The 22401-nt window shown below is 37.5% G+C and overlaps 1 protein-coding gene across 2 annotated transcripts in view; it reads left to right on the forward strand.

Annotated features, from left to right (window-relative positions):
• Positions 1–22401, forward strand: part of plxna2 (plexin A2) — a 185023-nt gene that overhangs the window by 71209 nt on the left and 91413 nt on the right. For both annotated transcript variants that reach the window (NM_001123475.1, XM_018091073.2), the window contains 1 exon segment: positions 19519–19653. In NM_001123475.1, coding sequence (NP_001116947.1) covers positions 19519–19653 — 135 coding nt within the window.

Raw genomic sequence — 22401 nt, forward strand, 5'->3', positions numbered from 1 at the left:
GCTATATATATATACTGTAAAATGGCTTAGGATGAGAAAGTATTGAGTTCTGTAAGTACCACATAGTAATATTTTAGTGCTTTTAAACTACCGGGATACATTAATGGTGCATTTACTCATATTGTGCGAAAAAGAAGAAAATTGCAAACAATTATCCTAAGTGCTACATGATTACCTATTTTAATGGAACTGAGATGATACTACCCTGCGGTACAATCAAACCGAGAATTTGTACATGGCCTCAGAACACCCTGATTTAAACTGAGGTGCAGGAGGATAGAAGAAAGATACTTTCTTTAACACTTCCCATTCCATCATAATCATAGAAATAACATGCCACAGGCAGAGCTTTAATGTGTTCCTTCCTACTTAACCTGCATTGTTCCATTATTATCTTTTGTTATAATGGCAATTATTAGCCTTTGTGGTTTGTTTATTTTGATGGTTTCACAAAGCAGCCATTTTTTATATCTCAATATTGTGTTTTAATTATGAAATTTCAGTGAAATCTATCTAGCTTATGTATATGAGTATTTAGTATTTGCTGTCTTACATTTATAGCCAAAGTTTTGTCTGCTCGGTCATTTTCCCAGGCAAATAAGAGGATCTGTACAGATTGGTTATTCATGTGGGTGCCATATTGCACACAATCCAGTCATTTGGCCTGTGCACCAAAGAACTGGATGGCAGAAAGATTTGATTGCAAGGAAAATTAACCTCAAATACTTATGTAAACTAAGATAAATTTTACTTCTGTACATATGGTAACCTCTTAGTGATATAGAATATTTATAAGCTACATTAAAGGTCTACTTACTGCAACACATGCATGCATATATGTATGTTTTTATGTGTTAAAATACATCACACGTTAGTAGAAATCAAGGGGGGATAGAGTGTGGTTTTTGTGACTACACAAAAATATAAAGCAGAATGCATATGAAAAATGTATAACCTTATACTCCTGTCTAGTTTTGCATCATGTAGTTTCCAGGATCCAGTGGAATTATAATATAGACAGCAGTCTCAGGATCTGCTAAGGGGCCCTAGGAATGTAGGGATGCTGATGCACAGTTTTATTAATTTATGTCTGAAAAACAGATCCTCTTTCAAATGGAGTTCCACTAGTTATTTTGCTGTTAAGCCCTGTAACATATTGTTTTAAACTACTTTAAATAGCATGTTTAAGCTTTACTAGGCAGGTACAGAGAAAACATTTCAGCCACCCTGAGTGGCTGCATCCTAGTGTGGCAGCTTGTAAAAGAAGATATTTTACTTTATGAAGTATATTGAATACAGTGTATTTCATGACAGTTTACAAGAAGCCTAGTAAGAACCCAATAAAATTCCTATTTGAGTTACAAGCATTTTTTCTTCTTCTTCTTTTCCCTAGCTTAGGAACCTCAGCCTTTTATGTGACAGTTTCTCAGGGTGCTATTTGATGGTTTGAATCTGCCAAATGCCAATCCTTTGTGGTCTCTTTTATACTACCAAAAAGAAAGATACCTGCACCCTAGTTTAAATATATCTGCTTAGTACATTACAGTTTTGATTATCTCTGTAATTTATCTCCCTTAAAGGCTAGGAGTGGTTAAAGATTATTATTAGATATCCACTGCTTTGGAAAGTAAGCTGTGCTCAAATTTGGAAGAGAAGAAGAGAATAGCAATGTAGAGGTTACGTTCTGACTTGTATGCCCTTAGGTAGCTAGGAGAGGTTTGATAGATCACTATGGGTACTGGCATCATAACTATTGGAAATAAGAAGTGACACTTGAGCAGAGAAGGCTTTGCTGCTGCCTCTGCATGTTCTTTATTCATATAATGCTGAGTATAGTAGTTTCATGTTTTTACCTGCTCATTCATTTTTTATATTTGCTAATTGTCTACTTTTGGCGCCTTACATTTAAAAAGCACTGACTCATTATCAGATGATCCTAAAAACACTGTCAATCTTACAGTTACACCACCCCAGGGGTCCTTGATCCTTTGATGTTTCTCTGCAGTTTGGTAACATACAGAAATCTAGTATTTCAAGGGGATCAAGAAGAACATCTCTAGAAGTATCCACAATCTATGCAGCAGCCAGGGACCAATGGTCAACTGAGAGACATGCTAGAAGGCACTTCATGTTACACATGCTAGCCATTTGGCCAAGCTTGCCACTGGGAGCCTTCTTCCAGTATCAACAGTGACATAAGAGAACAAGGACATGCCTACCTTGTGTGAGTGTCCTGGTAGCCCTTTAAAGCATTGGATTAAACAAAGGTTCCACAAGGCTAAAAAAGATCAAGGAGTTTCAGCACTGTGTGTTCTTCATAGTTACTGTTACCCATCTAGGCTATGATCTCACTCATTTGTACTAAACTTTTGTTCTTATTAGGTATTTACAGAGCAAATGGAAAATTCCTGGTATATTATGAATAAAAAACATTTGATAACTGTGTATATTAGTGCTCACAGACACAAGTTATAACACCAGGGCACCACAAATAAAACTATTCATATCAGCACCCATTTATTCTTCTGATACTACAACAGGGCCACTGGTTGTATTTTCTTTTAGTTATTTTAACTCAATCTAAACTTTGAGATTTCGAAGCCATTTGTGAGCTCTATTCAGTTCAGCAGCTTTATACGCAGGAATACTGCAGTGAGTTTGAAAGGCAGACAGCCAGTAATCTTGGGCAATTTCATAGATACATAGCACCTCTCCACTCATAAATCAGGATCTTTAATCAAGTAGCGGCAGCTCCCAGACACCTCACCCAGCCCCTGGATATTTAAAAGTGTGCTGACAGGTAATTTAGGGGAGAGCAGCCCAGGGTGGCATTGAACTGATTGATTTAGCTGGCACTCTGCAGATGTCACTTCACTTGGAAAATAGCCAAGTAAAGTTTCACCCAATATGAGTCCAATACAAGCTTCTGGAATGCTGATATAGAACATTAAGCACAAGCAGATATATAGCGGCTTTATAGCTGCCGGCAAAGGACACAGTTGACATGGGCAACAAACCCTTCTACCCACTCACCATTTAAAGAATATTGTTTAAAGCGTTTTTTTTTTTTTAATCTATCCACACAATGTCATGTATTGTATCTTTTCTGTCTGTATGTAGAATCCATGTAAGTTCCTTAGTGGCTGAAAATAACAATGGTAGCCCATATACTTCAAAAACTAGAAGCAATCCTATAAGCGTTTAAGCCAGATTAATCGTGTTTCAAGAGGACATGCCTTTTGTTAGGTCCCATTGAGTCTTTTAGGCAGCATTTGAGCAAAGCTAAATTTGAATTTGAACATGGTCTCTAAATAGCTGGGCTTGCAGCCATCTCGCCTGCAGAGTTAACAAAGATCACTTTAATATTTTAGCTCCACAATAATCAAGAAGATTACTAACTATACAAACCTAGCATATGCACTTTACACAGAAATAAACCTGAGAAATGTATCTTCTACAGATTGCTTGCAAATTGCATGTAGACAAATTTGGAGTGGTTTAAACTCAGGCCAAGTGATATCTAGTTATTACTGAAGAAAGAAAGTTTCAGAAGCTCAATGGGAGCTGAGAGATGGGGAGGGAGATTGCAACTCAATTAGACCAAAAGATGAAATGTCTGGTACATATTACCGTGCTAGTCCTCACCACAGACAGATTGTACAAACTACAGACAGCAGGAAGAGGAGCATTTACAAAAACATTAACACCCTCAGAGATGTCAGCCTCCATGAACCTTACTCAGGAATATATGGAGATTCGGGAACAAAGCACAGATTTTTATTGGAAATGTGCCGGCATCAGCCAGTGAGAATCTGAAAAGCAGCGACAGGTCTACGCAATTTAGGAGCTGAATGAAATTGCAGATGAACATTAAAGTCACACTACGCTACTGTTGCCAATAAAACAACTTTTGTTTAGCTGGTGCGTTTACACAGAGCTTTACAGGGAAGAGCAACAAAAAGATGAGTAGGAGACAAGTAATTACGTTCTAAAAGCAAGTGCTGGAAAACAAGAACTAGACAAATATGTTAGGATGGTACAAATAAAAGACAGCAATTACAATCATTATAGGGAAAATTTACAGAGACGGGGTAAGTATGATAGACAGGGTACAGTCAGGCAACTTTCTGTTGTTAACCTCAGTCTGACTGGTGATAAACTTGCAATTCATCAGAGGCCGGATGCTCACAGGCATTTCACATTCAGAATAAGGTACAGAGATACGTGAAAGATACATTTTCCTTCTGCCTTAATTGTACCCACTAAGCAGGTCAAAAGGTAAGCCCTCTGTTTTTACCTGATGCATCTTCTGGCTTAGATAGCTTGTAGCATTCACAATGTAATGAGTTCCAGAGTAGTGAAATAGTATCTAGTGGATCTGATAAGGCTAAACACCATTACCAAGAGAGAATAGTTTATTTCATAATCCTTGAACAGTTAAATAATCCAGATGTTGGAGATGTTATCTACAAAGCCTTGGTGTTATGATGCCCCAGGTTATTGAAGGCATCTTTAGAATTTTCCTCAGTTTGGGATGTTAGAACAGTAAGGGAAACATACCACTTGTATATCAATTTACTATCTGGTCTCTGTATGATGTACTTTGGTTTTTGCTTATATTTTTAATACTTATCTATTTCATATGCGAGAAATATCTACAAAAGAGGGTTTGAAAAACACCTCATTTTAAGATCTTTACAACATATATTGTGCAGTAGGGTCTATCTGAAAAAAAGAAACATAAAAACCTCAGGATCCTCACTGTGAACAAAAAGTCTGGACTGTAATGTGTTCTGCCTTATTTCTCTTTAACATACAGTACCTCCACAGTCCAAGTTGCTAAGGCAGTTGATCACATGACATTCCTTCTTCCCCCATAATTTCCCCCATAATTTGCAAGAGCATAGGGGTATGGAGTAGTAACAGGTTAAGGAAGGACAAAAATACACTACAAAATAGTACTGATTAAGAAACCAACTTTACTGCATTTGATCAGTAGAGTGTTATGATTTCTGGGTGAATACCCAGCATTGACTTTCATGTCCTTGTACCAGTGAGCATTTTGGGAGGGTTAATCCTGGGTGCATAGTTACTTGTGGAGCTTTCCAGAAATAATAATAGCACCTGACCCATGTACAATAGCAAACAACCAGCTGCCGCATACAGGATATGTAAGGGAAATCGATATACAGGCACATACAGGATATGTTAGGGAAATCGATATACAGGCGCATACAGGATATGTAAGGGAAATCGGTATACAGGCGCATACAGGATATTTGTCCTGTACCCAGTGGTCAGTGATATGTCTATTTAAGGGTTTGTGTATTGTGGGTGTGGCTATGGGTGGGTTGTATTGGAACCTATGCAGTATGTATGGCCAATGTCGGCTTTCCTGGGTCACTGCTGTCATCTTTCGATAAGATTTTGCCAATTGTACAATTAAATATATATTTATATCTATTTAGATTTTTGTTTTGGTACTTTGTGGTTAACACAAAGTGTGGCTTTAGATAAGCCTGTGGCCACATTTATAAGAATGAATGGAATACAATGGAACAGTGCAAAATGAGTTTGTATATCATATCTCTAAAAAGAAATTTAGCATTAAATAGAAAACTGGTTAAAAAATAAGGTTAAAAGCCACAAGCATTGTGACTACACTTTCTTCTGTAGATAATCAATTCTTGACATTTATTGTTCCTTTCTGGTTTTTTTTTTGCTTTTATTTTGCATTTAAAGCTTATTTTCTCTTTTTTCCCCATACATTTTACTAGGCCTTTTGTACTAGATTTGATCCATTAACCTTGTTAAACCTTGTTAAGTCTGTAGGCTGCTCAGAAACTGACCTCAGACCTAGTAACACAAGGTCAGGGCACTTGTAATAGAGTTATCTGCAAGCAGCTGGCTAGGAGGCATCTCCTTGCCCCCACAAGACTGACCTGTGCGTGTGTGTCTAATCTGTAATGTTGTTATAATGGAATTATTGTAATGCTATTGAAGTCAGCAGGATTGTGTTTTAGAGACATTTCAAGTGGATTTTAGAATCAAATTTTTAAACTAGTCTAATAAATTTTAGTCTTTTTTCCATTCTTCCTGTCTCAATTTACAACAAAGAAAATAAGCTTTAGAGATTTATATGAATATAATATGTTGGCTGCATAAACTTGCTTCCAACATGAGTTACATTGAAGGGGTTGTTCACCTTTAAATTAACTTTTAATATGATGTAGAGAGTGCTATTCTGGTACAATTTATAATTGGTGTTTTATTGATATTATATGTGTGTTTTAAATTATTCAGTTTATAATTTGTTCGTTCAGCAGCTCTCCATTTTAGAATTTTAGCCACTATGTGGTTGCTAGGGTCCAATTTAACCTTTGAAAGAGAGACAGGAATATGAATAGAGGGGTTATATTATAACTTCACAGAGCAATATTTTGACCCCCATTTAAAAGTTGGAAAAAATCTAAAGAGGAAGGCAAATAATTCAAAAACTAATTAGGACCAATTTAAAAGTTGCTAAGTATAGGCCATTCTATATATAGATATACTATATAAAAATATAGTATAACATGCTAAAAGTTAACCTGAAGGCGAACCACACCTTTAATATAGTTATAAATTTACTGTCAACAGATTGGTGTCATAACCTACTGCTTCTTTACAAACAGCCCATATAATCCTTATAAATGGTGCTTAGTGATGTCAGATGTTATAGTGATGTAATTTGTATCATATTATAAACAATAATGTAACACCCCCCATAATATGCATAAACATTTACACAGTCATGCCATATCTTGGTCATTTCTGATAGCCATGTATTCAATGAGGGCTAGATGGCCAGTTTTCAATAACGTGGTTGCAGCAAGTAGTACACACTTGCGAGCAAGAGAGGTGCTTTTGCCCTTAGTAAAATCTGACACAGCAACATTGGGGAAGAATGCAGCAGATTTCATATCTTGAAAACAGCATCAATTATATTTAGAAATAAAGTTTATAACACAGATACAAATATTTTCATGAGAGTAACCCTAAAGACCTAAAGTTGCCATTAAAATGATTTGAAAATCAGGCAGGTTGTATTCATTGAATTCCTTTGTCATGTACAACATTCCTTGTAGAGTGCCAGAAGGTAACCAAGATGCATTGCCAGGAGAAGTGCCAGGAAGTGTCTCTTATACAGCAAGGAACAAATGATCATGTATTAAGCAAAATGTCCCGTTACATGCAGATTCCCTCCAGAGGCAAAAATGATGCTAAAATTATTCACTGAAAGTAATATATAATTGAGGGAGGAAAATGAATGTTTTCCACTGTACTTTAAATATTTTAAGGGCTTTTACAGTCATCTGTCTTTTTGAAAATTATTATAATTCAACAGTGTATGGTTTTTCTACAAGCTGCTTATAATGTCAATCATACGTTATTCAAATGAATCGTTTCTGTGCCAGCAGCCTTGGGCCATAACACTAATCATACTAGTATATACAATTTATTAGTGGCCTATATATATATATCTTTGATTGAAAAACATTTGCTGCACTTTAATTCCCAGCATTCTCAGCCACTTATAGCTTGTAGATAAGCTTGAGATGTGCCCTTACTATCCTTATTGCAAATACCTTTTTGGATATGGGCAAATAAATTTGATCTTCATCAAGTAACATATTGCATGCCAATTTCTAATTCACAGCTGAACAATCATGAGAAATGCAGCCTTTGCAAGATTCCTGATAATCCCATCAGATACAATTTGGCCATATGTATAATATGCCTACCTTGAGGTGGGAGATATCAGGCTAATCCAATTGTTTGCCCCAAAGTCAAATGATTAGTTATGCAGGCTGTTTGCTCAAGGACTGCATCACATCGTTGATGCTGATTGGAAGCCATTGGCCTTTTAATTGAATTTTTGACCAAATATTGGTCTTGCAGCCATTGGGAAGCCATACATGGGCAGATAAACTGGCAATTTGTCTGAATGGGCCAAATCGGCATCTTTAATCTGCCCATGTATGGCTACCTTAACACTGGGTCAGATTACCCCAGTAAAGTTTCCACCACCACCAGTCCAAAAAACAGATTATTTGGCTCCTGATGACACTGCCCCTTGCAGAGGTGTGCATTTGCGTGTCTATAGTAGGGAGCTTAGGCTAGACATTGCCTTGTGTATTTTCAGTCTAAAAACCAACTGTACCAGCAGATAATGATCATTTACACAAAACTCAGAGAGAGGTGGCCTGGACAATTTTGGGTTTTTCTGCAATGGCCAAATTATGCGCTGGCAAAGAAACTAATAACATTAGCTCAAAGTATATCATTGTAATATAAACAAAGGGTAAATGGGGCAATAGTTTATTATTCTCTAAATACTGCCCAGATAATGTAATGTTTTATACTGTGCAGATAATGTAATGCTTCAGCTTAGAGAAAAACAATAAGTAGAAAACCAGGTCTCAGCACTTGCCTTTGTCTGGTTTTTCAGTCCCATAACCTGAATAACTAAGCAAACATGTTAGTGTACGAAACTGCTTAATGCAGAAAAATAATAAGGAATGCCAGACAGGGTGTGAAACTTGGTGGTTTGATCCAGAAACCCTGAGGGGACAGCAAGAGACAGAGAGAGGGAAGGCACCTTTAATGTTCTTCTGATGCAGGTAATGAATGCAATGCGGAAACAAGAAACAGGCAGATCTTCACACAGTCCTCTGAAAGACAGAACTGCTGGGAAAAAGAGATATTCATAAATAAATATATGTAAAGAATGTATTTGTTGAAGAGGGCACGTTTTCTCCAAAGACTTCTGGGATCACCTATTCTCTCTTCCTCTTCTTGAAACACATGGGACATGCTGGTCAGTAAACTAGGATAGTAAACCCACCCATTTTCAGAGTAGTTTCAGGCTGATTATTAAGCCCATTTACTGCTGTTGGTACTGTCACTGGTTGCTGAGGAAATGAAAGAGTCAAATCACCCCAGATAATAAAAAAATGACCAAATTCTGGAAACTTGCCAGAGTTTAGAGGAATGTCAGCTTATTTCTTCCTAGTCTGCAGATAAATTCTAGAAGATGTCAGTGACATGTTAAAGGTGCTGTCCTGTAAAGAGAAAAACAGAGTGCAAATGGGCAGAGAGATAGAAGCATATGAAATATATATATATGTGTGTGTGTGTGTTCTGACATTGTTATATTTTGTGGTTTTCTAAACAAGAACTAGAAAAAAATGTATCCTACCAATTTCCTTCTGCCGTATCCAGTGTCCAGAAAACTAAAGAACTACTTAACAAACCAGCTGCCTTTTGTTTACCCAAAAGCAGAACACTTTGTGATGTGGTACATTGCTGTGGTGGTGAGAACTAAATAGACATTAATAATGGCTAAGAAATTAGTAATTTATGAGAGGGGTTTCTGTAATTGTGTTCCTGATTTAGGTGGAATATTCCCCAATAATATAACAGTGGGAGATTTTTGGAATTACCAATTTGGGGGGGGGCTGATTAAATTCATTCAATCAGTTGTCTAAGTGTCCAGCCCTGGCTCTGTAACATATCATGAAGAAAGACCCACAAGCCCTTGAGAAATCTCTCTACTATTTATTTTACTAAAAGTCTGCCTGGAAATAATTTCATATGTTACTAGCTGTTTTGCATTTCAATACTATTTAAACACTAAGAAATTCATGTCAACCAGTGTTGGATTAGGTAGTGCCATAAGCTCCTTTCTGCTTATGCAGATTCCTTTTGGTAAACCCTGGACTTGTGCAAACCTAAGTTCACAAATATATGCAGATATTTTTAGTATCTAACGACAAACAGACAGTAGTAAGGATAATTGCTGATCTTACCTACAAACAGATGAGGACTGAAGTATATAAATTCCACGTAAGTGCCTTGACTGTAATTCAAGTGTGTCTAAGTAGAAGGCCTTCAGTTGTGAAGGTTAAGAGACTTCAGCTTTCACAAATCAGGGCCTTTGGACCCCTTTATTAAACTTCTTCCAAGCTTCTTATCTCATGCTTCTCAGAAGGAATTCTCTCTTGTTAGGATAAGCCCCATTTCTACTAAAACCAGTAACCTCAGTATGTTCCCTACAGAAAAAGGAAACCATTTTATAGCTGTCATTTTGCCATGGGGAAGCACTTCATTTGTTCAGCAGTGGCAAACAGTTGCATATTGAGACACCATAGGTGTTAAACAGTGGCTATCCAAAGTTACCAATGCTTTCATTAAAAAAAAAAAAAACTTCTTTCCCAGAAGTCCTTTGGTTTCTCTATATGTCAGTCCCCATTTGTCTCCCCTCTTAATGACCTGCATGACAGATTAGATCATTTTGTCACAATTACGCTAGACAAAAGCACCGGGGAAAGAAGAGTTTCTATTTTTCCTTTCTTCCATGAAATAAGTGAAATGGAATTGAAAAGACATTTGAATTTGCATTATACTTAAGTGGTTATTCCAAGGGGCCTTTTTCATAAGTAAAAGAGATATTCAGGTTTTTTTCTTTCCTTTCTTCAATCTTGTGAAGTTGAGAGGTAATTTTTCCCTCTACTTTTCTATAGCTACTAGAACAAACTACAGTGGATATTACTTGCTCCTTGTTATTTCTTTGTGAAGCCTTGGGGATTTTTTACGCTTCTATCTCATTAGGGAAACAAATTGTCTCCAATAAATATTGAACTAGAATGGCAAAAAAGAAATGATTTTCTTTATCTTTAGTGTAGCTAAAGAGAGCAGTTTTAACCTCTTTAGCTATGGTTGATGGCATTATCAAAATTTCCTGGGATTTAAAGCAAAGAACAAAAAACTTGAAACCAAGAGCATGCCATTAATTATAGAGATGTTGATTTTAAAATACTCCTTTATTAAATACATGCGTAAAGAAGTTATTACAATCAAAGAATAGCAGCATGTACTGGAGAAAATAGGACTCCGTGCTGTTAAAGGTTGGTCTCCATGTTCTGTAAAGTGTGTTGTAAACCATATTTTGGGTTATAAAGCTGTTTCTGCAACTTACTTTGAAAGTTCTTGGGAAAGGTTAAAGTGGCATCCAACACCAACACATTGTTGATTGTCTTTGGCAGGACTTTTTGATAAAACTGTAAGACCTTCTCAGTACATGAAAAACCCTGGATCTCACCTTCATTAGTCAGTAGAGATGTAGCGAACTGTTCGCCGGCGAACTAATTCGCGCGAACATCGGGTGTTTTTTTGGGTTCGCCGCGTTTTTTTTGCGCCACGTTTTTTTGCCTCGTTTTTTTCGCCGCGTTTTTTCGCTTTGGTTTTTCGCCTTTGCGTATACATAGGAATAGCTTGCGGTTTTTTTTGGCGTTTTTTTTTTTGGCGTTATTTTTTGGCGGTTTTTTTTTTTTTTGCGTTTTTTTTGGCGGTTTTTTTACAAAGTATTTTTCAGAGAAATTTTTGCTTGATCCCCCTCCTGCATGCCACTGTCCAGGTCGTGGCACCCTTTAAACAACTTTAAAATCAGTTTTCTGGCCAGAAATGACTTTTCTAGGTTTTAAAGTTCGCCTTCCCATTGAAGTCTATGGGGTTCTCAAAGTTCGCGAATATTCGCGAGTTTTGCCGAAAGTTCGCGAATATTCGCGAGTTTTGCCGATGTTCGCTACATCCCTATTAGTCCAATGTTCTGCAGTGTTTGGTGTGTTTCATATGGCGGCACTGGAAACAGACAGAGGCACTTTGCAGGCAGAACAATATCCCTTTTTAGATTCAATATTTATGCTTAAAGCCATTTGCTTCTGGGGCTTTGTTAGATTTGCATTACCAAGCTCTCCTCACTTGGGCACAACTTTGGTCACTTGTTTGCACAGACTCAGAGTCAATTGTCTAGTAGTTTGATATATTTTTTAATTATTTAAATGAACCAGCTGCTTGGGTCTTTTTTTGTTCTGCGATTCTTTAATATGGTAAGTGCTTTTTTTGTAAAAAGTCCCTTTTATACAGGCAAAATGGTCTATAATGTAATTTAAAGGTGTCAGTTCTAAAGATGTGCAATGATTTATGGCTGAAGTATTGGGTTTTACTGTGTTATAGGGGCTTAATCCACTTATGTTAATTAGTTTTTTTTTTGCCTTCCCCTCTGAAAAATAGTAAATTAAGTCAGAACTGCTGTTATTGAGCTGTTTTTCACATGGTATCCTAGGATACACATTTTGTGGGCAAGCCTTTTGTTCTAGCATGCCAGTTACAACACAGTACAATAGCCGTAAAAAAAACAGTAAAAGAGAGGTAGCAAAAAAGATTTAAGCTAAAACTGATGTTGAACAGAATAGGTTAATTCATCTTAAGCTGTAGTAAAAACTCTTGGTCTAATTAAAAATGATAAAAGCATTGCAAGTCAAATTTGTTTATGTATATTATAAGGCCACGGGATGATGATTGGCCAGTGTATGGCTGCCTTATGGCACAGTTTTCAGAGATAGAAAGTCAAAAATAAGAACTGTGTATGGTTGACAACTAAGGGGCTGATTTACTTACCCACGAACGGGTCGAATGGAGTCCGATTGCGTTTTTTTCGTAATGATCGGTATTTTGCGATTTTTTCGTATGTTTTGCGATTTTTTCGGATTCTTTACGAATTTTTCGTTACCAATACGATTTTTGCGTAAAAACGCGAGTTTTCGTATCCATTACGAAAGTTGCGTAAAAAGTTGCGCATTTTTCGTAGCGTTAAAACTTACGCGAAAAGTTGCGCATTTTTCGTAGCGTTAAGTTTTAACGCTACGAAAAATGCGCAACTTTTCGCATAAGTTTTAACGCTACGAAAAATGCGCAACTTTTTACGCAACTTTCGTAATGGATACGAAAAACTCGCGTTTTTACGCAAAAATCGTATTGGTAACGAAAAATTCGTAAAGAATCCGAAAAAATCGCAAAACATACGAAAAAGTCGCAAAATGTTCGTTTTCAAGTCGGAACTTTTCCAATTCGGGTCGGATTCGTGGGTTAGTAAATCAGCCCCTAAGTATACAGTAGACGTTCTCTTCAAACAGACAATATATTTTTAAAATTATTAATTAATACATTTTATTAGATATATTTGTGCTATATAACCACTATATGGTATTCTCTAGCTATCAGTTGCCATGTGGTTGCTCAGTCCATTGAATTGGAAGTAAGTGGCTCCTACTCAAACTTTTTCTGGAGAACAGCTCTGGGGCTTCCAGTGTTGGGCCCTTGTTCTAAATAAATGTTAACATGTTAACGAACTGTTGGACCATTATAGGAGCCTTGTGCTTCATATATTTATAATCAGAATGCATTAGGCACTACTAAGTTCTGTAAGGTGTTAGAGTTCTGTGACAGCACTCCAAATTGTTAATGCCCAAGGCAAATTAACATGGAGATTAATGATTCGCAAAAGCTTCATGGTAGAACGAATCATTGTATCTGAAGGAAAAGGTGCAGTGGTCATAATCTTTTTATTCAGTTTAATTTCTTAACCCCTCTGAAAACAACTCAACACCATAGTTTAAATTACTAAGAGTTATACTTTTATCCAACATGTCTTTCAGTCCTTTTTTCCCTCTAAGCCAAACTAAGAAGTAACCACATCACTGGCCATGGTGCTTAGTTCAGCTGTGAGGACTCCCGCATGGCTGCTTTGTTCCATCCTCTGGATGAATTTCATTTTACAGATGTCATTGCTGTCACCCAGGAAACAGGTGGCAGCAAGAGCAATATAGTAGTGCTAATGTATAGACTCCTCATATAACCTTTTGCACTACATGTGTTTTTTTCAAAATCAAGGCTGTACCCTTGTTTTTTAAGGGGAAAATCAATGCTTATAATATTAACAGGGTTGGGTAATAATCATATCCTATATTTTCAACAGCAGAGTACGCTCTAGGTGCTATCTCTGTAATACCGTCCAATACTATTGTATTATCCAGTACTGTTAGAATTACTCCAATAAGGTGCTCCAAAGCGATAGATAAGCGGAGCCCAGCCCAAAAGAGCATTGGTTAAGCATTGGAGTACATTTTTATTTTCTGTCCTGGATACTACTTCCTCTATCTATTCTATATATCTATGACACTGAATGAAGTTAAAGGGATCCTAGCCAAAATAAGAACCACAAAACTGGAATTTAACCCGAGTAGCAAAGAAGGCTGAAAATAAACCAGAATATTGGGAAAGGTGCAACATTGAGCTGCATGGGGATACAGTTAATGGGAGCATTTATTTACTTACAGTATTTTGAACCCACTGAAACTTGCACAACTTTTGTCCCAAATAGGCCCTCCCAAAACCTTTTAATTGGGAAAAGCTGTACCAAATATGTTTATTAGCCCAGTACTTTATTGCATGAAGTGAAAAAAACCTAACATATCATGCTGCTTGTTTGCCAGTGGCTCGTCTGGTTGTTTTATTTGATTAATTTTATTCAAATTACAACTGCCATTAATTTGTCTAAAATGACTTGGCCCATTTAATATCAACTTGGCATGTGTTCTTTTGTGTTTATTTTTTTGCCCTGATATTAACAGAGACATGAAGATTGCTCAGAACTGTCTCTAAGTGCACAGCATTCTGATTTACAAACCTCTTTGGCAATAGATATCAGAAATCAGTCACACACAGACTAATAAAAATGAATCTGGCAATACATGGTTTAAAACCCTGTGGCTAAACAGATCTGCAATAAAAGTGTTTAGGAGCCTAACAGAAAAAAGGAGAAATTGAGAAACACCCATGGCCAATATTCTTATCTCAGACTCACCAGAACACCTCACTAGCCTCTGGCAGTGGAAGGGTTCATTAAATTAACATCAGGTCCTTTAGTGGACTGGCTTCAGAGGCAGTTGTCATGGAAACAGCTTTATTAAACAGCTGCCCTAACGACGTGGGGACCGTGTTGGGGGGGTGAAATAGACGGAGCAAGAAAGACTCTGAGACTCTGAAAGTCAAAGCTGTCCTTTGAAGAAGGAACCCCGACTGAGATGGACCGGCTGCAGCTTCCTTCTGACAAATTCTGGTGGGCTTTTAACTGCAAAGATTGGAATCGAAAGATGGAGAACTGATCTTTGAAGTGGGGCAAGATACTTGATAAGTCCAAGTGACCTTGAGCAAAATCCCTCCTACCATTTTTTGGGGGACTTACAACAGTTTTATCCACATTTCCATCAAAAATTCCTATTTAAGAGGATTAGTATGTAGAAGCTTTAATATATGTTATCAGAGCAAATGAAACATATATGAAATATACTCTGCTTTTTAATATATAGAAAATTGTTATTGCCCAATGGTATTAGCAGAGATAATGAAAATATTGCAGGTGAAAGGCAGGGTTTTATCATCTTCATTTTGCAGTACATATAACCTCAGAAGGACACCATAAATAATTCAGAACAATTGTGCAAATAATATACAGTACAACCCAAGCTTAAAGGCTGCATAAAAGTGTATGTTGCCCTGCAACATTTACCAGTAGCGACCAGTAGAGTGAAGGGTCACTATTGATACCAGAAGATGCTGCAAGCAGTGCTTGGAAATAATGTGAAGAGATTTTGGCTCCAACTAAGGCAATTTGGAATATTTTCCTCATATCTTCGTTTTATATTACATTCTGTAAGACGTTACCTTTGCCTGCTGTGTATTTTGGACATTGGCCTGACAAAGACCCTGCTGAAGGTTCAAAATGTATTGGGATATTTATTTTTTTATTTTTGATTTAATAAAATATCCTTAATGCTATTTTAACATGGAATGCCCAGTAACTGGTATTTATTAATTGTACTATTACTTGGGGACAACCAAGCTGTTCCTACAGTAAGCACCCTAAATCGCTGATGTCTTACACTTCTTAAACTTACAATATTTGTTAAGTTTTTTCCATATTAATAACATGAATAATCATTTTTACCCATTAAAATACCTGCCAGTTGGTAACCCTATTGTCTCCTAAGGAAATGCACATCTTATCAAGTAACCAATTTTGTGCCCAGTTCATACTCTTTTGTGTCATAGGGAACACCATTAATACTTGGCAGAGCACTAGCAAACAGTATTAGACTATCACATTTATTAGGTCATCTAATAATCAAACCTTTTGTACCTAAGGCCTAAAGAGATTGTTTGGCCAAGGTCTCGAGAAGATGACATGGTGATTGAAGTCCCTGAAAAGTCTTTGCACAAGCAATAAAGGGAATTGGCGGTGGAATGACATACACATCACTTCAATTTTCTGGAGTCTTTTTGAGCGACTTCGTAAAGCCAAAGCAAAGCAATTCCACTGGTGATTTCCATTTTTGCCAATGGAAAGGCTTTCTCCCTATGGGACATTACCCTAAAATTTAATAACCACTATTCAGGGGAACACATGCTGGTGTAAAGGCCTTTTGGGGAGATTAACTGCCTGTGGTAGAAGAGATTTATCATGGGTGACTAATCTCCCGTGGGACATTATCTCTAGTATTATGTAGAGCAGTGATCCCCAAACAGTGGCTCATGGGCAACAAGTTGCTCACTACCCCCTTTGATGTTGCTACCAGTGGCCTCAAAGTAGGAGCCCATTTTTAAATCTCTTACTTGTAGACAAGTTTTTGAAGCACAAAGAAGCAGTTTTACTCCAAGCACAGCTTCCTGCATGCTAGCAGTCCACACGGGGCTACCAAATAGCCAATCACAGCCCTTATTTAGCATCCTGAATTTTTTTCATGCTTCTGTGGCTCCCCAACACTTTTTACATGTGGGTGTGGCTTACGAGGATCCCCGATGTAGAGAGTGATATTCTAAGACAATTTGTAGTTGGTCTTCATTCTTATTATTTGTGGTTTTTCAATTATTTAGCTTGTTGTTCAACTCTCCAGTTTGGATTTTCAGCACCTGTCTGGTTGCTAGGGTCTGAATTAATGTAGCAAGACAGTGGTATAATGAGAGACTGGAATATGAAGAGGAGAGGGCCTGAATAGAAAGTTAAGTAATAAAAAGTAACAATAAGAATAGTTTTTTGGTTGCTGGGATCATAACCACCATTTGAAAGCTGGAAAATCAGACAAGGATAAATAATAAAAAAAACAAATACAAAATAAAGAATAAGGGCCAACTAAATAGTTGCTCAGAATTGGCCATTCTATAATATACCAAAGGTTAAATTAAAGTTGAACCACTCCAATAGTCATTGAGTCATATTTTCTTGCTAACAATGTAAAATGTAGACTACAAGTGTCTGCATGTATATATCAACAGAAACAATTGTCAGGGATAACAACCATACTCAACAGGTGGGTAATGACAATGAATAATAGAATGCTTATGATAATAGGGCAGGTGTTCTGTAGATGGTATCAAACAATTATACATAATAATATATTATAGTAATTTCTAAATTATTAATATTGTTATGATAGGAGTGTTCCCTGAAGTTGAGTCTCACTCCCACCCCAGCTTAGATGTCCCTAGATTTAGAGTCCTTGGCCAACAGCTGATGCTATCAGTGTCACAATGGCCCAGTGGGCTACTCTGTACCTTTGGTTTGGGAGGCTGGTTTAATCCATCTCCAGACACACGCCAGACTTCCCCGCTTAAATCCGCACCTCTCAGCATGACAACGTGTTACAATCAAATGGCAACTCAGAAATGCAAATCCTGCCACGTGCATACAGGACGCCGCTTGTCACCCAACCCCCCAAAGGCAATGAATTTTTAACCAGGAGTCAGAATCTAGAAATACATTGCAGCCTTGATTGCCTGATTTGCACAAAGCATATCCCTCATGAGCTACTGAAAAGAACTTTACATTCTGATATAGTTTAGGAATTGTTTTTCTTTATACTCATTTCAGATTAAGTTTTATGATAATACTATTATTGCAATAACTTCTTTTCTCTAGAGGAATGCAGTTCCAAATTGCCAAAAAAGCTAGTAAGGTTTATGACTCAATATTCAATTGGGTCAACATCAATTTCTGATTTTTTTAACATACTTTAAATATTATATATATATATATATATATATATAAAATAGAAGAGAAGCAGGCACTCACGTCAAAATAAGGTCACAGTTGCCTGGGTGCAGTATGTAAAATAATATAGAGCAAAAGAAAAGTAGATGCCGCACTCACAGGTCTTAGTGAAAAATAATGAAAATATTTTTATTGTGACAGACTAACGTTTCGGCTGAGTCCACAGCCTTTTCTCACTTTGAGAAAGGCTGTGGACTCAGCCGAAACGTTAGTCTGTCACAATAAAAATATTTTCATTATTTTTCACTAAGACCTGTGAGTGCGGCATCTACTTTTCTTTTGCTCTATATATATATATATATATATATATATATATATATAATAACCACTTTCTCTTTGGAGTTTTGCATGAAATTGCCTTCTGGTTTTAGGTGACTGTGAATTATAATTTGTAGCTGTTTTATTTGCCATCAACACCAGGGAAATTGCCATTATTGATCCCCACAAACCCATGCACACGTGACACAAGCGAATGTATGCATGTCCACGAATTCACAAAACTAAGTGCATGCCCCACATTTTGCATTCACGCAGATACATGCGTACATGTTTGCATGGGTCTGCAGAGATCAATAATTTCTATTTTCTGTGCATCAATGTCATAAAGATGAGATGGAGCATGTCACACAGGGGACAAGGCAAAATGCCCCATGTTTTGATGCCTTAACCTGACTTGGTCTTGTAACAAATTCATCCTTTTTCTTTTTGCCTTGCATTACCATTTTCGTGCTCTGCCGCAGTAAATAAATAAATATCCTTGCACTTAGTTGCCTGTAATGACAGGGAATATTGACCTCACTCTGAAATGGGCTATGGGACTGACATGGGATTATGTGCTACTGCTGTCATTGTAGGGGATTAATCTTTGCCCACTGCTCTGGGCACCTCACAGATCTATTTTCCCTTCTCTGGGAAGGGGCTTCAGCTGTGAGACAGTGTGTATAGTGACATAAGAAGATGGCATCAGTATGGCATCTCTCTATCAAGGATTTCCAATATGCAGCCCCTGGGCTGTTAAAGGGATTCTGGAAGCTCTAGTTTGAAAAGAGAGGACTGCAGATTTTATTATATTTGTGGCTAAACATGCTGTGGCTCTAGCACCATTAAATAGGGACCTGCCTGAAGCAGTCAGATAAGAGACAAATGAAAAGGACTGAGTGACAGGCAAAATGAAAATGAGAAGATAAAACAGTGAGCAGAGAGAGAAAGCTAAATATAGTGACAGCGAAGGACAAATTAGGTATATATATATATATATATGTGTGTATATATATATATATATATATATATATATATATATATATATATATATATATGTGTATATATATATATATATATATATAAATGGGAGTTTAGTATGTCATTGCTGAAAGCTGCTTGTAGTGGGGGGTGGGGTGGTCATATAACTTTCTCCCACTCGATTTAAAGCCTATCAACACTTCATGGTAATTATCTGTGGAAGCACTGGGCATGTCCAAACACATGAACCTAGTAATTTATATATATATCTATATTTATGTTCTTCACAGATCAGGGCTGATGGACCCCCTGATGGAGGCATTCCATATGAAGTAGTGAATGTTACGCGAGATGAGATTCCTTTACTAAGGGACATGGCATTCTCCACAGACAACAAATATCTATACGTCATGTCAGAGAGACAGGTAAGTACATTGAATTTTCTTATGAGATTCATGACCACTGTCACAGCACATCTATGCGTGTGATTGAGTGCTGCTACACTGCTCACCTAAGCAAAGGTGATAGGAGCAGTTTTACATGTTACGGTCACTGCACACTTATGGGCTGATTTATCAAAGATTAAATTGTTCTTCCAGTGTGAAATTGTTCATATCTTGTGAGATTCAGAGAAATTCAATAATATTGTGACCAGGGACAGAGTAGGGCATAATAGGTTCATACCTAGGGTGCAATGATTGCGAGGAGCTAGGCACATATCTCTTGTCTGCCCACCCCTAGTCTGGGCCCCTGTCCCCCTACCGCCCACTCATCACTTAGCCTTGGCATTGGCCCTTGCCCCACAATCACAATGTGTGCTATCTTGGCCTGGCAGTGATTACCCATAGCTTTATTTTATTTTTGGCCAAAATTGTTGGCAATAAAATTTTGGTTAAAATTCAATTTATAAACAAAGGAGTCCAGTTGGGAGACCTGCTGTCACATGTGATCTTCCAGTATATTTGCACCCAGCACCAGATTTAAACTGGGGGCGTCCCAAGGCTGCCCCCATTCATGCGTGTACGACCCACCCCGCACGCGCGAACACACATTTGCCGACGCCAATGTTAAAACTCCCATATGGAGCGGTGGGGAGAGGTCCCCATTGCTCCATATGGGAGCAAAATTTTAAAATTTGCGTGCGGCGGGGCGGCCGCCCCTATGTTTGTGCCGCCCTAGGCCCAGGCTTTTGTGGCCTCACCTGTTGCACCACCTTTAGCCAAGAGCTCTTTGTGTAACATCATTCATTCAATATATTGTGGTACATTAACATAAGATATAGCTTTTAATCAGCCTACTAGAAAGTTGGGCAGCACTGATCTAAAGAATGAACCACATTTTTCTCTCTCACATTTAGATTTTTAAGGAAAAGGTTGGAAAATACCAATGTACATCCACCCCATGTCTTTAAATAGTGACATCAATCTCATCCACCTGTCACTGCATAGGCAGGAGATAAGTAAAGGGCTTACTTCTATTGATGAGCAAGCTAGGAGGCATCCATGTGCAGCTATAACCCATCTCTCATAAATACAGCACTGCCAAATGCATGTATCTGCACTCCATTCAGATTCATGGGCACTAAGTGCATTGCAAGGATCCAGATAAAAAACCTGCCCTACCAAATGAGGCAAAATGTCTCTTAACTTCACTTACACTTCATTAGTGATCAGTGTCTTGTCCTCCACTGTTTCAATATTACAGAGAAAAATCTGAATTCTTTGATTAAAATGAAGTCTATGGGAGATGGCTTTTCCTTAATTCAGAGCTTTCTGAATAATGGGTTTCCAGACAATGGATCCCATATCTGCATTATTTTCACCAGAAGTCTTTGTTAGAAAAGGTTTTCAGCCTAAAAACGGAATTCATCTTTCAATGAGCTACAGATGATGCATTTAAAAAAAAAAAACCTAAGCGATAAGTTGAGTTCTTGTGATCTATCCCAGACTTCCTGTAGCAATCAGTGGCAATACAGTGTCTCGATATATTACAACAATATGGCACAGGCTTTCTGTAGGATTCAGTGCTGATCCCTGCAAACAGTGTCACAATGCACAGTGTCATAGCTTTTTCATCCAATTCAGCAGGATGTTTCCAATAAATATATTCCAGACTTCCTGCAATTTATCCTGGTAGCGTCTGCACCTTGTTATAGAATAAAAGTTTATCTGTTGGATTTTAGATTTGTCTGACAAGAACCTTTTTCATGACAACAGAATCTTCCGGCAACAATGTGTTAAAATTTTGATTCAATGCACTTCTATAAATATTGGATGGCAAGACATATAGATTTTGTTCCCAAAAAATAAATCTTCCCAGACATGAGCCAAGGCACTGCAAGCTTGTCTAGTGGCGATGGATTTCAATCTGTTTCGGAAATCCAACAGAGCGGGTTTGAAAATCCCTTGGCATGGAAAACAAAATAAGTCTGAAAAGAAATAAATAAATAGACGCAGGCCTGCGTAATTTGTCCAAATCACATTTTCCAAGGTGTCGGATTGAGCCACCTTGTATCCGAAACATGGAAGCCTTTTCTCCACACCTTGTAATTGTTTGTGTCGGGTTTATGATAATTCGGAATTAAAGCGAGAGATGTTTAATCCTTTTCCCTGCTCGCCGCAGGAGACATTAATGCACGTTTTCTCTTGCAAATTGACTTTTCCGTGAAAAGATTAGAGTGGACCGAGTTCGTTCTGTTTGGATAGCAGCTATGTAGAATTCAGATTTCATGCAAATTTGGTTTAGTGATTCAGTCTTCTGGCAGCTGTATAATGAATGACTAGGGTAAGTCTTGGGCTAGCTGGAACATACCAAAGCATCCTGTAATATCGATATTTTAAGCAGCTGACACCTGTATGAAAAGAATGACCCAGCAATTAGAACTTGCTCGATAGCATGCAGAGAAAGAGGTCATGGAATGCAGTAGACAGAGTCGAAGGAATAAGTTTGTAGGTATTTGGAAATGCAAGTAAAAGTGGTAGAACAGTGACAAACAGCTTTCCTTGCTCTAGTTATTGCAAAAAGGCAAAGTTGCACAGAGATACAATTCTGCAACTTTTGTAGCACTAAGGGTTGTCTATTCCTGTAGTAGAGGAAAGATCAGTATGAAATGATTTATGTCTTAATTTGTAGTTATTGAAAGGGGTCGCTGATCTTCAAATAAACTGTAATAT

The sequence above is a fragment of the Xenopus tropicalis genome, chromosome 2, assembly GCF_000004195.4.
Source record: "Xenopus tropicalis strain Nigerian chromosome 2, UCB_Xtro_10.0, whole genome shotgun sequence".
NCBI classification, from domain to species: Eukaryota; Metazoa; Chordata; class Amphibia; order Anura; family Pipidae; genus Xenopus; species Xenopus tropicalis.